The 14,965-nt window shown below is 30.5% G+C and overlaps 1 protein-coding gene across 4 annotated transcripts; it reads right to left on the bottom strand.

The window, feature by feature from the left end:
- Nucleotides 1-5,976: 5,976 nt before the first annotated feature.
- On the bottom strand, nucleotides 5,977-14,760 carry LOC109815044 (SNF2 domain-containing protein CLASSY 2). 4 transcript variants are annotated; one of them, XR_002241113.3, is made up of 8 exons: nucleotides 14,652-14,760; nucleotides 13,841-13,943; nucleotides 13,227-13,477; nucleotides 11,049-12,602; nucleotides 10,814-10,960; nucleotides 8,498-10,426; nucleotides 7,184-7,240; nucleotides 5,977-6,483 (listed from the first exon to the last, which is right to left on the bottom strand). XR_002241113.3 is itself a non-coding variant. In XM_020379630.3 (7 exons), exons 2-6 carry the CDS (start codon nucleotides 13,893-13,895, stop codon nucleotides 8,501-8,503), a joined length of 3,933 nt encoding a protein of 1,310 aa, XP_020235219.2. In that variant the 5' UTR covers nucleotides 13,896-13,943; nucleotides 14,652-14,760; the 3' UTR covers nucleotides 5,977-6,483; nucleotides 8,498-8,500. The 4 variants fall into 4 exon arrangements, 1 of the variants encoding a protein (XP_020235219.2); XR_014429505.1 differs by lacking the exon at nucleotides 14,652-14,760 and adding an exon at nucleotides 14,388-14,643; XR_014429504.1 differs by lacking the exon at nucleotides 14,652-14,760 and adding an exon at nucleotides 14,177-14,376.
- Between the last annotated feature and the right edge of the window lie 205 nt (nucleotides 14,761-14,965).

Here is a 14,965-nt window from a genome sequence, read left to right as displayed (position 1 = left end):
TGAAAACCCTCCTTGGGAAGTTGTCCCTTGGAGTGGACGTTGTGTTGTTCTTCTCTAGGACTTAGTTGATCCTGTGTGTGGGCAAGGTCGAGGCACACGTGTATAAAGCGACCACGGTATAGGGGCCAGGCCGAGCTATACCAATTACAAGCGGCCATATGTTTCTTGTTGTAAAGTTGGAAAGTTGGGGACATATGGTGAAGATATATGTCCTATGTTGAGATACATAGTACTAAGGTGATAAGTTGAAAGTTGTTTTAAAGTTGAATCCGTTAGTACTTGTGGGCGACATGGAAAGAGTCGATCAATGTCATGATTGAATGACTAATTTGAGTAAGGTATCTAGTTAGAGATGTAGTCTTTGACTAGGTACTGAAGGGTGCGTAGTACTTGGAGGACAGTGGGTGGGCTAACTCCATATGTGGATTGGTGATGCTAGCCAAGGTCGTGGTAGGCTCATACTCAAACCCTTCTGTCCTGACAGTAGTACTGGACCTCCGAGTCTAAGTGGCACACCTGAGAAATCGCATATTGTTGTCTATACCTGGTTCTCTTTGGAGTTCCTAACGTTGTTCTATACCTGACCTGGTTGAGATAGGTCAAGCGTTGGATTCGGTAGGGTTTATGCCACCTAGACTACTCAACCTTAGTTGTTGGAGATCTCTGAATTGAAATGCGTGACGACGCATAAGTTGTTAATGAGTTGATTTGTTGTTGATATGAGTTGTATATTTGTTGTTGTGTTGTTAAGCTATGATCGTGTTGTATGTTGACTTTGTTGAGGATGATGATAGTGTTGTTATGTTGTAAGTTGAAATGATGTTAAGAAGTATAATATATATGTTGTTTGTCTCGTGTGTCGAATGCGAAGATGATTATATAGTTGTTATGTTGCATATTAAATTATTATGAGTTGTTTATTGTCTCTAGCTTACCCTTGCATGTTTCCATGTGGTTTGGACTGCAATTGGTGCCTGGAGATGGAATTTTTTTGTAGACTACCTTATAGTAGCATATTTTGTTGTGTATAATTGGTTGTCATTGGTTGCTTGATTAGCAACTTGAATTGTAAATATTTTATTATACTATTTTAGTATATATATTTCAGTAGTGTGTAGTGTTGTTCGTAGTGTAACAGCCATGGCGGGTCGTTACACAAACAACAAACACAAATATTAAGGAAAGTGTTATACAAGCTCTTGCAAGCCAATAGAAGAAGAGAAATCTCAGTGACTCCAGAGCTTCTCTATCTAAATTATCTCTCTAAGATTTCTTAAGAATGAGCTTATAAGCTCAAATCTTAGAGAAAACCTTATATACTTCCCCCTACTAATGAAATTGGATTTTTACCCAACAAAATCCCTAAAAACTAAAACTCTTATAGTGTGTTTGGATGGAAAATTTAAATGGAGTAATTCATTTATTTGAAGAATTTCAAATTCTTTGAGGTAAAATATCTTATTTGGATGGAGAATTTATAAAGAATTTGACATTCAAGCATTTGTGAAATTTTTTGAAATAGTAAAATTTCAAATTTTCCAAAAAAAGTGAGAATTTAAAATTTCTCATATTTTTTTCCTTCTTATTTCATTTATATATTTTATCTTATCTCTTATCTCTTCATATTTTTAATTATTGAATATTCAAAAATATTTTTAAAATTATTAAATATTATCTAATATTAATTGTTAAACTTATTAAATATTTAAAAATTAGCTAATATTTATTTTTATAAAATTTAATTTAAAAATCTCAACATATAAGTATATTTTTAAAATCAATTTTACCATGGTGGAATTAAATTATCATATCCAACCCAATAATTTAAAATTTAAGAAATTTGAATTGACTTATCCAAACAAAATATTTTAAGAATGATAGAAATTGAAATTAAAGTAATTCAAATACCAAGAATTTAAAATTCCCTGAATTTATAAAATTCCTTATCCAAACACACCATTAAGCAATTTCTAAATTTCCAAAGTTCCTCAATAGTAAGCAACAAATCACCATAATAGAGATTTAAATAAAATCAACAGTTATTAACAAAAATATGCAATGTTACAAATTACAAACCATATGTATTTTATATCTCTTTTCATCATTCAACACTAATCATATGAAAAAATCATTATAAATATATTTATGAATTTAATTATGTTTAAATAACATGTGTCAATTTCATTATAACTTTCAAGGTTTAGGATACACGAGTCGTCTCAAATATATGATGATTTATAATTTATTGATTCAAGTATAATCCTCATTTATTTTCTACCTAATTTCATTATTAACAATATAATAAATGGAATAAACAATCGAAAATAACTATGTAAAGAAATAAATAATCAACATCATATAAATACTTTTATGATTTAAATCATAGGCTCAAATAACACATGTCAAATTCATAATAACTTCCAAAGTTTGGAGTATACATACAAGTTCAAATAACACATATCAATACATGATTCTTCATAATTTGGTTTGGTTATTGATCATATTTATTCTCTACCCATTTATTTAATTAACAATATAATAAATAAAATAAAAAACCAACACTAACCACATAAATAAATAAACAACCAATAATAACTATATTTTACTACGAGCATTCAAAAATTTCAATTTCAATTTCCAGTAAATTTTTCATAAAAATAAATATAATTTGTTATCATGTTTTCTCACCTTTACTAGAGTATGAAAATTATAAATTTTTTTTTGGTTCATCCCTAGAGTATCCACTGCTGATAGCAGCGACTAATCTCCTCGCTACGTTGAAATAATATTGAGGAAAACTTATTTGATGTTTAATTAAATTATATAAAATTTAAACCTTAATTAACTTAAAAAAATAACAAAAATAATATAAAATATAAATAATTCATTCAAATATATAATTTAAAATTATATATTATGATATATATATATATATATATATATATATCAATTTTCTTCAAATTGTAAAATATATGTCACAAGTTTTACACTAAATGCAAAAAAAATAAATAATAATAAGCTTAAAAAAATTAGTGTAACACACGATTTAAATTATTACTTCAATGATTCACATCAAATAGAAGATAAATACTATAGGGGAATAAGATTGGTATCATATCAAGATAATTAGCCTAAAAGTATAATTGAAATGTCAATAAGAAAATAATCGAACTAAAAATTTGAGTATTTATGCTTTACATTAATTTTTTTAAATTAAAATTTTCACTAAGAAACTATTTATTTAAATAATTATAATTTTCATTTGTATAAATTAAAAACATATTTTTTTTTCTAAAATTTATTCGATGAATTTTTATGAATTTGAATTGTATTGACAAATAAAAAAATATTTTGTCATACTTATTTATTGAACGATGAAGTATTTTAATTTAAATTAATTTGGTATAAAATATATACATTTTAGTACATATTATTTCTAATTTTCTTCTACAAACGGATTATTAAATAGATTCTATTATAAAAATTAGATATTTACTTTAGTGCTTGATAATTATATTTATCAGATAAAAATATATTAAATATTAAGTTATATAATTAATTCACTAAAAAAATTATTATATATAAATCAAATTTATTATTTATTAGTTTTTCTAACAATCTGACAGGTATTTATATCTATTACAATTCAACAATTAAATAGTGAAAAACATAAATATCATTTAACCTAAGATTATCATGGAAACAATGTTGAATATATATATATATATATATATATATATATATATATATATATATATATATATATATATATATATATATATATATATATATGTATATGTATGTATATGTATGTATGTATAGGAAAAAATAACTTAAAATATAATGATCCCTCTTTCATTTAATTTTCACATGCATCTCTTGTCTTTCCTCTACTCGTCACGTATTTTAGTATGTAATTTTAATTCTTTTGATTGTTACATTACTCTCTTTCTCCCTCCCTTCTTACAGTTTTCACATGTACTTGAGTTGTAAAACTGGTGTTCAACGACGTTGTAGTTACCTGCAACTTCCTCACATGTCAAAATTGACGGGCTAGACACACGTTTTTTCTCTAAACACCTTTCTTTTCACATTTCAAGAAACCTTAATATTAAATTTAGTGTTCTAAAAAATATTTTCCTAAATAATAAATTTAATGTTCCAGAAAGTATTTTTAAGAATAGTGTAATTAGTATTCTAGAAAACATTTTTTTAAAATTGTGTTTTTTACATATTTTCAAAAAGTACTTTTTAGAGCACTAAATTTGCTATTCTGAAAAGAATTTTTCAAAATTATATAAGACAACACAATTCTAGAAAACTAAGGAAAATACTTTTCAAAAATATGTAAAAAAAACAAAATTCTAGAAAATGTTTCTAGAATACTAATTTCACTATTATGAAAAACATTTTTCATAATACTAAAATTAATGTTGACTAAATTTAATGTTAAGATTTCTAAAAGTATAAAAGGGGACAAAGTGGTTGAAGAAAAAATGTGGTTTGACTCAACTCTTTTGTGGTTTGACTCAACTCTTTCGACATTGTTGAGAAAGCTATACATGTTTATAATGTTGCCGTGCATCAGTTTTACATTTCTAAGTGCATGTGAAAATTAAAGAAAGAAAGATATTAGCAGTATGAAAACTAAAAGGAGAGGGTAACATTGATACATCATGATTTTATTTTATAAACCAATAAGATCAACTAACATAATTACTTATATTCATTTATATAATTCAATTAAAATTATTTTATAATAAATATCAAAAGAAGTACCATTTTGTTGTTCACAAAACATGGTTTTAATTACAATAGAATATTTTGTGGTAATTGATTACGATGTTGTATCAAAGATAAAAAAAATTAAAAAAATTAAATTTTTGTTATTAGTTAAATTTACTTATATAGTTAATTTTGATAAAAATTATCATTTCATTTCTTAAAAAATTGACGTGTATAAGTTTATTTTAATTCATGAATAATTTTTTGTTCTTATAATAAGTGTATATGAATAAGTTTATTGAAATGAAATTTATTATTAGAGATCTTACATCAATTATTATTAGAGTCAAAATATAATATATAAATAAAAGTAATCATCATTTTAAATGTCGATTTTGTAAGATTAAGTCAGGTTCAAACTCATATTCTACAATGGTATCACAGTCTACCCAAATAATTATTATTGAATCTATCGGACCACCAACTAATGTTTAGTCCTATAAACTTTATCCTTGAGATGTTTTGAAAGTATCACAAACTAGCATTATGATCAAAATATTCGCTTCAATATATTAAACACAAATAATTATCTTACCCGATATCATTTTTTATTCATCATATTTACTTATGAATTAAACTTTATTATTTTTAAAATAAATTATCAATAATTAAAATAATCTTGTATTATAATATAAATTATTTATATAAATCTAAATATAATTTATATGCTTAAAAATATCTATTTATACATATTTTTAATATAATTTATATATTCAAATATAATATTTATTTATACATATACTTAATAATGTATTATAAATTTTAACTATATAATAAATATTTAACATGTGCTATCCAGAAACTAAAATACTAAAATATTAATAATATATAAATAAAAAATAATCATTATCTTATAAACTAATTTTATAGAATCACATATGTTACACCAAAAACCACATTTTAAGAATAATGGATTAAAAATTAACCATTATGAACAAATAAATGAAGTTAAACCATGACAATAGGTAGAAATAGAAGGGATGCAAAAGTAATAAGGTAAAATAAATTAAAATTTTTTATTAGTTAAAATTAATTTATGAATTTTTTTTTTTTTTTTTAAATCTTATCCCACTTTTCTAAAAGTTGAAGTGTATAAATTTATCTTATGCAAAAAATTAATTTAGTTTACTTTATTCTTTTCTTTTCTTATACACATACATGGATAAGTTTATCCAAAAAGGAGTCATGAGAGGATAGAAATTGACCATTATAAACAGGTGAAGGTAGTTAAACCGTGAAAAAAAATGTGAACGGTTGAAGACTTTCAAACATGTATATGACTAAGCTGAATTGATTAGCGATGAAGTAGCAGTCTGCAGCTATGCTAGTTAAATTAAGCAATGATGGAATTAAATCTCACCTTCATCAAAGCTGGAAGAGATTAAATTTTTTGAACAAATTTTTTTATACTAATTTTTGAACATTTGGCAACACCTATGTAACTCAATTGGCATCAGTCCCATCTTTTTTGGACTGACTTAATCATGATGTTGGAATTTCGATCCTCCACCACTACCTATCCCCTAACCTAACACAAACCTCCAATATACCAAATTGATAATTTGCCCAAATAAATAATTTTTGAAAAAGAAAAAAGCTTATTGGGCATTTCATAAAGAAACTTGTTAAGATGTGGGTTTGGGCCTTTATTGATGCTCTTGCTGCTTCCCACGTTAAGCTTCACCTAATAATTTATCCCTGTGCAGAGTCAGGAAAGTGTGAAAAAAAAGTTTCAACCAATAAGCATAACAATTTGATTCTTCTGAAGTTATTTTTGTTTTTTTAAAAAAAGGTATGCGTGAAAAATGAGAAAAATAGGGTACATTCACTAGTTATTTGAATTAAAATACCTCTTGAACTCATTTCCAATTATACATTTTTACCTTCTCATTTTACACACTTTCTCATTAAAAAATAAAATAAATCCAAGAAGCATATATTTGCATTAATATTACATGGCAATAGTGTTTCAAGGAACCAATAATGCAATTCACTTTAACATGTTTATGTTAAGCAGCAATTTTAGCGAGATGTTTGATATGAGCAAAGGGTGCTATTAGAATGATAACAATCCGAAATTATTCTAGTGAAATCAGATCCAACTAGCAGTCAGGTTATTGTCTTATTAACTTCATATTTCTTTTGTTCTTTTTTTTTGGGTAAATTCTTTTGTTCTTTAGTGTCTTCATCTAAATTCCTTCTTTTTAAGTTTTCAAATATATTTACCTATATAAAAAGAAAGTCCTCTTAGCAGATCTACAATTTGATACACATTTAAGCTATCATTGATATAAGCAAGACATTTGCTAGATAATCCCCATTTTTTTTATTAAGGTCACTTACGATTTTTATACAAAAGCAATAAGTTGTAAAAGTGACATGGGAAAGGACTTCTCACCTTTTTGGAAAATCACTTTTGTTCCGAGATTTGGTGATGCCTTTGTTATTTGTGAGACTGAAGGAAATTGCATTAGATTTTTTTAATGGTATGATCAATATATAAGAGAACAACAGCATCAAAATATGGAGCAAGTGTGAAACAATCTATACTACGAGACACAGATGCATCCTCCTCCTAACAATCATATGGTTTCAGAGAATGCATGTTGCATGTAGTTTGTTTGTCTCACATCAGTGAGGTGGCAAAATCAGAAGAGAGATGTGCAGCGATTCTGATGGGAATAGTTAGAATCTGTATGCAGAAGTGTGTATGTATAGCATCAACTATGTGGTTTAACTAAGTTTCTTGGCCCAGTGATTATAAAGTTTGTCCTTGGACAAGTGCGGTGATACTCTAAAGATCAATGTAATGTTAAAATAATGTTTGATCAACAAAAGTTATATCCCAATCCCACGAGTGTAAATTAATTCTTGATTATCAATTTTTGGATACCGTGTGAACTATATCTATGAAAAAAAATAAATGTGGTTTCACAGTTCACAATATGCTTGCATATATTCGGTGGCAGCAGGGAAGTCTCCCAGAAAAAGACTCTAATTTAGACAATTATTAGTCTAAGGACAAATTGTGAGACTACCATTTAAAGTGAATATTTTAAGTGGCTTCAGAATAATGAGCAGTGCATATTTAAAAGCTTAGTTAAACACTGATATATCATATTATAATTAATCATATAGGTGTGGATTATGATTAGCTGTCTCCGGTTGTTGAGGATGAACATTTTAACAACGTTCCATATGCTGAAGCCGAAGAACCTTGTGTAAAATTAAAAAAGCTGGTCCAACATGAAGCATGTTTCATCCTAAATTTGAATGTTAACATATATGCCCAAATAAGCAATCTTGAACTTGCAGACAACATATGTGCTAGATTTATGAGATTTTCCTTTACTTAATTTTTGAATTTTGAATAAATTTTAGATAGGTTATTTGTCATTGATACAATTTTATATTTTATATTTTATTTTCAGTTATTCAATATAATCTCACCAAGTAGACTTGTTAGTAGATGAGATTTATTAGGAATTTTAAATTGATAGTAAGTCTATACATAAGCATCTTCTTTTATGAATTTTAATGATAATTTTTCATCTTCAATTTTAATTTCAAGTTGTCTCCAATTTTTCTATATTTTTCACAAAATATTTCCAACAATATGAAAGAAATTTAATGCACATATTGCACTCTCGGGAAATATAGGATAGATGATGATGTTTCATTTTTATAGGAAAAAGTGTATTCAGTATCATACCTTTTATTTGTTGGTAGAAGAAGCTTTTTCATTCTTCATGATCATATGAAATGATTTAGACTTGTCCTCAGCAACCATCTCCCTCAGTATATCATCTTCAATCTTCTCAGCTTGCCACTGGGAAGGGTCCTCCACAAATGCCTCACTAAAGATCATGCTTGACACCCACTCTTTCCAAGTGGTTCTTCGGTACTTATCCTCCTCCAATGAACCTGTCACCAAGAGCTGATACACATAAACCACTTTCTGCTGACCAGGACGAAAGGCTCGTGCAATAGCTTGCTTTGTTTTTGAAGGGTTCCATTCTGAGTCCAACATGATCACACGAGAAGCAGCAGTTAAACTAATGCCTTCAGCACAAGCTGTGATTGAAGCAAGGAGTATCTTTGACACCCCACCAGGCTCCTCAAACTTATCCATTACTCTCCCTCTTTCAAAGAGTTCTAGTTCCCCGGTTAGCACCAACACTTCCCTACCCTTTTGCCATCCAAAGTACTTCTCAAAATATTCCATAAATAACCTCACAGGTGCAATATTGTGGCAGAATATGAGAACCTTCTCCTTCTTGACAACACGGTAGATAAGGCTCAAAACAAATCTTACTTTGGACCCCATTTTTAGATCAAATTTGCATTTCTCTAGCTCCATCAATTGCTCCTGAGAGAAAAACTTCTCAGCACATACAGCTGTTTTGACCAACCAAGGATGTATTGAACCAAGAGTTATCAACAGTTCTAACTCTAAAGGGTATCCATTGCACTTGGCCATTTTTTTGTGCAGCTTCTGCAAAATCTCATGCTGTGTATCAGTTGAATTCATGAGCAATGTATAAATTTGCAAGCCAGGTAGACCATCAGAACTACCACCTTCATAAACATCTATGAAACCATTTGTCACATTCCTCAACATTTTTAGACCCTGTTGCCTCTCCCTACCATTATTTGAGTCAATTTTCTTGGCAATTTTGTCTAAGAAGAATTTTCTAGCTCGTGACTCCAATAAATGACGTGCTTTCTTTGCTACTTTCCCTTTCCTCCTGTATTTAAGGTCTAGTGCTTTCAGTACTTCATTAATAAACTTTGGTCTTGCCAAGCACAAAGTGTTGAAGTATTCACAAAAATTGTTCTGAAACAATGTACCAGAAAGAAGTATTCTCAAATCAGTTTGTACTTTCATCAGAACTTTTCTCAACCTAGATTTAGTGCTTCTTGGATTGTGCCCTTCATCCAACACCATGATCCCAGGGCTTTCCCTCAATACCTTAGCCATGTATTTTCTGTGAGCAAACTTTGAATCCTCTCGCATCAATGTTAAAAATGAAGTATAACCCATGATGAGAACACTCGGATGTGAATGCCATTTTTGTATCTTCTCGAGACAATCCAAAACATGTTTGACATCATCAGTGGGCTTGGGAACTCCAGGAATAACAGCCATTGATTTCTGCTTGAATACCCTGTAGGTTCTACGACCATGAATCAGATACACTGGTATAGGAATATTCCACTTGATAAATTCTTTGTACCAAGTATAGAGTGTTGTTTTTGGAGCAAGGACTAGAGGCCTCTTCCCTGGGAATAACTTCAAGTAGCTAACAAGAAAAGCAATGATGAGAAAAGTTTTTCCAGCTCCAGGAGAATGAGATATCACACAGCCACCTCTTCTTTTGGATGATGCTTCCATAAGTCCTGGATCCATGGACCCTGCAATGTTTTGCCAAAGAAACTCAAAAGCTTTCTTTTGGTGGGCATGCAACTTTTCTCTAAGTTCAGGAATTAATGACCAAACGTTGTCATTTTCTTCAGACATAGGTTCCTCAGGAGAAACAAGATTTGGGAAAAGATCATAGTCATCCTCTTCATCAGCCTTAGTCCTTGAATCTTCTTCAGCACTTTGTTTCTCCTCTTGGTGACACACTGAATGTTGAATCTACCAATAACAAAAAGGTTATCAGATACAGACAGGGGAAATAGACACATTATACAACCAAAACAGGAGAATGAGGTTAACATCAGGAACTAATTTACAGATTTTGGAATAACATGCAAGCTCCTTCTTAAACCACACTTCTTTGTACTAATTCTATGACAGATTTTGCAAACAGAAAAAATATCTTCCTAATGCATCATTATACATAAATATGGGGAGTTGATGCGATGGTGAGGTAATAGCCTTGTAACAGCAACATAATGATAGGAGCCTCATGCATTAGACCTCCATATTAATATATATTGAATCCGTCCATATGCAAGGTAAAGAAAGCAGAATACAGCGAAAATTGCATACAAATCTACATCTAAGTTAAACTTCACTTACAAAGGGTGGTGTAATATATTTGATCTCAGTGCTCACAAGGCCGCATCTATAGCAGTAAATTCCAATTTCTTCATTCAATCTGAAATCATGTGGACAACCTTCATTCGGCTTTTCTGTAGTCTCATTGAGAACAACAGTATTTAAATCCTGATTAAATAGTTGAACAGAATTAACATTAGGAAAAACAAAACAAAACAAACAATTAGGGAAAAGCAAAGGTCAAATGATCACACACCTCTGTGTCTTCTAGATAACTTGATGCCAATGACACTTCCAGTTCTCTCCACAACATATCCATTTCAGATACTTCTTCCGCATCCTCTTCATCCAGTATCTCTTCTTCAATCTTTTGGTCAGTGTTGCTAGTTGTGTTGCTTTGCTTCCACTGGTCAGCAATAGATGGTTCTTCATTGGATGGTTTTGTATTAATATTCTTTAAGTAAGAATTTATCAAATCCTTGTAGGCAGCTGCATTTAAGGTTCTGTCTTTATAATGGTATCTTCTTTCTTCTTCATGATTCTTACTTCTTAAATATGTTATACGAGGTTTTTTCCCATAAGCTCCTTTATTGGAATTGATCCCTTCCCATTTGTTTCCAAGATCCACCATATCATCCAGACCACACAAATTCTTCCTCTGTGACTTAGGGGCGCCATAACTATAATTATTATATCTCAATGACAAATCATCAGTCTTCTCTGCATCCTCTGGCTTTGTTGTATGATTATGAGGCTCAAGAGTTAACAATTTAATATCATTACTCTTTGATTTAGGGGTACCACTACAAGTTAGATGATAATATTTGGAAGAAATTTCAGAGGATTCATGACCATAACTTCTAGTAACCTTCTCGTTTAGATCACCATGCTCAATGGCTACTGGATCATCTTGATCAGGAAGAGGAATAATTGCAAGATGATTTTGATGTTCACTTTGAGCATCATCTCCTGACTTTACCTTCCGGATTTTAGGCCTCTTTCTACTGTACACCACAAGCTCCCGGCAAGCACTCACCTTCCTTACCCTTTGATGATGATCAGTATTCTCTTCTAGACAGTTTTGCTGCAAACCAAACAGGCATGCTAATGGTATATGCAGTTCATCATCATCATCATCATCCTTCCAAGTGTCTATCTTAACTGGTGGTCTGTTTCTAAAAGAACCAACATCAATCTCGGATACATTGTTGCAACCAAGGTAGCGCTCAGGCTGCACATTCCGGCGCTTGGAACGCCTTAATCCCTCAACATTATAAGATGGTGATACTTTATCTTCATTGGATTCCTGAACAAGATCAATCCTTTTGGTTTTTGGTGTAGCTAATTCAGAAACAATAGGCACTAACAGGCCATTCTCTGTTTTGAAACTCACAACAGCAATGTGAGATGCATTGTCCAATGAAGTGCTAACAGAATCTCTTCCCAAAATTTGATACACAAGCTTGTCTTCAAGAGATCTCACACAGAATGAAACCTTCCTTATAACTGAAGTAACAACTAACCATGAAAGATCACATAACACTTTTCCCAGAAGCAATTTAGTATGTGATATTATAGAGCAGTCCTCAGATGAATCCCACCTGTGGTGCTGACCTTCACAAGGAATGTGTTCAAGTTTTTGTAGGATGGATATTTGATTGATTCCAACAACTTTAATCTCCTTGCTTAGACTTCTTAGCTCTGCACCAAGTGAACCTTGATGAACATAGAAGTTCACATAAAACTGACAAGAGCACTCAGAGTCATGAGGTTTTCTTTGTACAGAACTTATTTTAGCATCAGCCCAAACCTATAGTTTAAAAAGGAAAGAAATTGTAAATCATAGTTGAAATTCTAGCAACTAGAACTTTCAAATTAAAGCAGAGGTCTTGATCAAACTAAAACAATAGTAATATATGCATACAAATTAAAGTAGAAACTATATAACAATTACCATGTAAATGTGCTCTATTTTATTATCATCTCATAAAGGAGATCTTGAAATCAAAAAAATCTCTCCGAGGCTCCAACATGTAATTTCAACAAATAAATATTGAAAAAATAGTTTTATAGGCATGCAACATTAGTATAAAGTTTTTACACAGAAATTCTCATTCACATACTTTTTAAGGTAATTATTACAACAGTTAACAATCTTATACTGTTTGTATTTAAATGGCAGTGTATAAAGGAATTAGAGCGTATCTATTACATAAATACATCAGTTTATGCATGCATCATGCTCACTCCATCTCATAAAGAAACTTCAAGACTTGAATTATTAGCATTGCATCGACCATGTGAGGTTATCGTAAGGCTGACTCTAACAAAAGATGACTTGCAGACTCTGTCAAAAATGTCATGATTTACGGAATTCTAGAACCTCAGATTAAAAAGACAAAATTATAAAATGTAGTTTAAAAAGAACACTTACAGGGTCCACATTAATTGCATCTGAATCATCAGATTGTTGAGGAGCTGATAGTACACATACGTCAATTCCAGGACGTAAAAATCGGGAGCAATCTGATAAAGTAGCCTTCCTTGACCTTATCCGAATGTCTGACACGGGTCCTTTCTCCATAGCCATATGATAATTATCTACAAAATGCATGGACAGTGTTCCTCCCTCAACTTTTATGAACTCCACAGCTTGCCATGAGCCAAAGGCAACTGCTTCAAAGGCTGTATACAAAGAAAATTTTTAAAGAACTCAATAGGTTAAAGAGAATATTTTCTAAAGATTGTGAAATGGCAAATAAATTGTTGTTGAGAATAGTAAATATTGAGGGAAAATGCAGGTGATGCAGCTTGAGGGACATGTCTTTTGCTGGACAAAGATTATGAATTTAAAACCATGAATATTAATGTTAGAAAATAATTGGTCAATCAAGTTTCAAGTTTGTCCTGTAAATTAAAATCTCTTTTTACCTTGAACAAGCTTCAAGGCATGATGTAATAACTGTTTGGTATTTATTCTTTTCATTGCTCTTCTTTTATTTGTCATGCATAGTGATCAAGTGACAAAAACAAAGAGGAAAGGCTTACGGTGAGAACTGAATGGATTCTTGAGTTGATCTAAACGCCTTTTTCTGTATGCCATTGATTGTAACAGGCTAACAGCTAACAAACTTGTCGATGCTGTGAGCTTCTGCAACAGTGATTATGCGCACAAACTTTCACTTACAAGGCATCATTTCATATTTGTTCACACAATAGACAGGTTAATCATTAACGGATACATATAGATCATGGCATTATGTATATCATTCAAAAACAAAGAAAACAGTTTCATTTCATATATGTTATTCTCTGCCCTCCAAAAGATAAGAGGAAATTTGAGGAGAAAATGATATGCCTATAAATATGCAGGAACACAGTTACCAAGAGCAGGGGAAGAAGATAAACTAAACTCAGTCCAACTGTTTCATGTTTTTCTTTCCCCCAAAATCCAAACCTCCCAACAAGGAAAGGACCCTCTGTGTCAAAATGTTAGAAGAAGTAGACACATTCACACATGTGAAGAGTTCTAAGCTTCAGCAAATAATTATGCACGGAAATGACAAAGAAAAACATCATTTTCTGTGATACCCACTTGTGCATACACATAAATAGCAACAGTTCTGCTCCCCAAGGGCCAGAAATAAAGACAAAAAAGAATTCTTTTTTATGAAAAATTATTGATTTTGATTAGCAGGTCTCCACAAAGAATCCAAATTTTCAGCAGGTTCATCAAGTCCATGATCAGCACAGACTTGAAATTGACTTGAAAATGTATGTAGAATCCATGAGAGGGTGGGAAAAGCAGAAGAAGTAAAGGGTGAATATGGTGAACTCAAGTGAGGGAATCTATCCTTACCAAAGGGAAAAAGCTGGTTCTGAAGGGAATCTATAACACAGTTTGAGGCATCACTGAGAAGAGAGAGAAAAGAGTCAAGTAGAGGCCGGCAATCTCTAGGTATAAAAAGAATCCTCATGTCAAATTTTTTAACTTAAAAAAAATAATGTGTCATAATTAATTTTATTTGATGTTTTTAATTAATAATAAAACCAATTTAGTTAATTTTTTTTAACATTTCTAAAATATTTTTTCCTATTTACATTATTCACCGTTTAAGGTAATATATTTGTTTTTAAAAAAATTAATAATTTTTCTCAAAAAAATATTAATTA

This window comes from Cajanus cajan, chromosome 9 (assembly GCF_000230855.2).
Source record: "Cajanus cajan strain Asha chromosome 9, NIPB_CcT2T_4, whole genome shotgun sequence".
Lineage (NCBI taxonomy): Eukaryota > Viridiplantae > Streptophyta > Magnoliopsida > Fabales > Fabaceae > Cajanus > Cajanus cajan.
This window is presented reverse-complemented; position numbering and strand designations above follow the sequence as displayed.

What these genes read in the sequence shown, in the direction of transcription:
- LOC109815044 (XM_020379630.3), bottom strand. Translation starts at nt 13,895, where the DNA reads ATGGCATACAGAAAAAGGCGTTTAGATCAACTCAAGAATCCATTCAGT. An exon ending in GAATCCATTCAGTTCTCACC is followed by an intron (nt 13,478 to 13,840) that starts GTAAGCCTTTCC and finishes CTTTGTATACAG; the next exon opens with CCTTTGAAGCAGTTGCCTTT. An exon ending in GTTATCTAGAAGACACAGAG is followed by an intron (nt 10,961 to 11,048) that starts GTGTGTGATCAT and finishes CTATTTAATCAG; the next exon opens with GATTTAAATACTGTTGTTCT.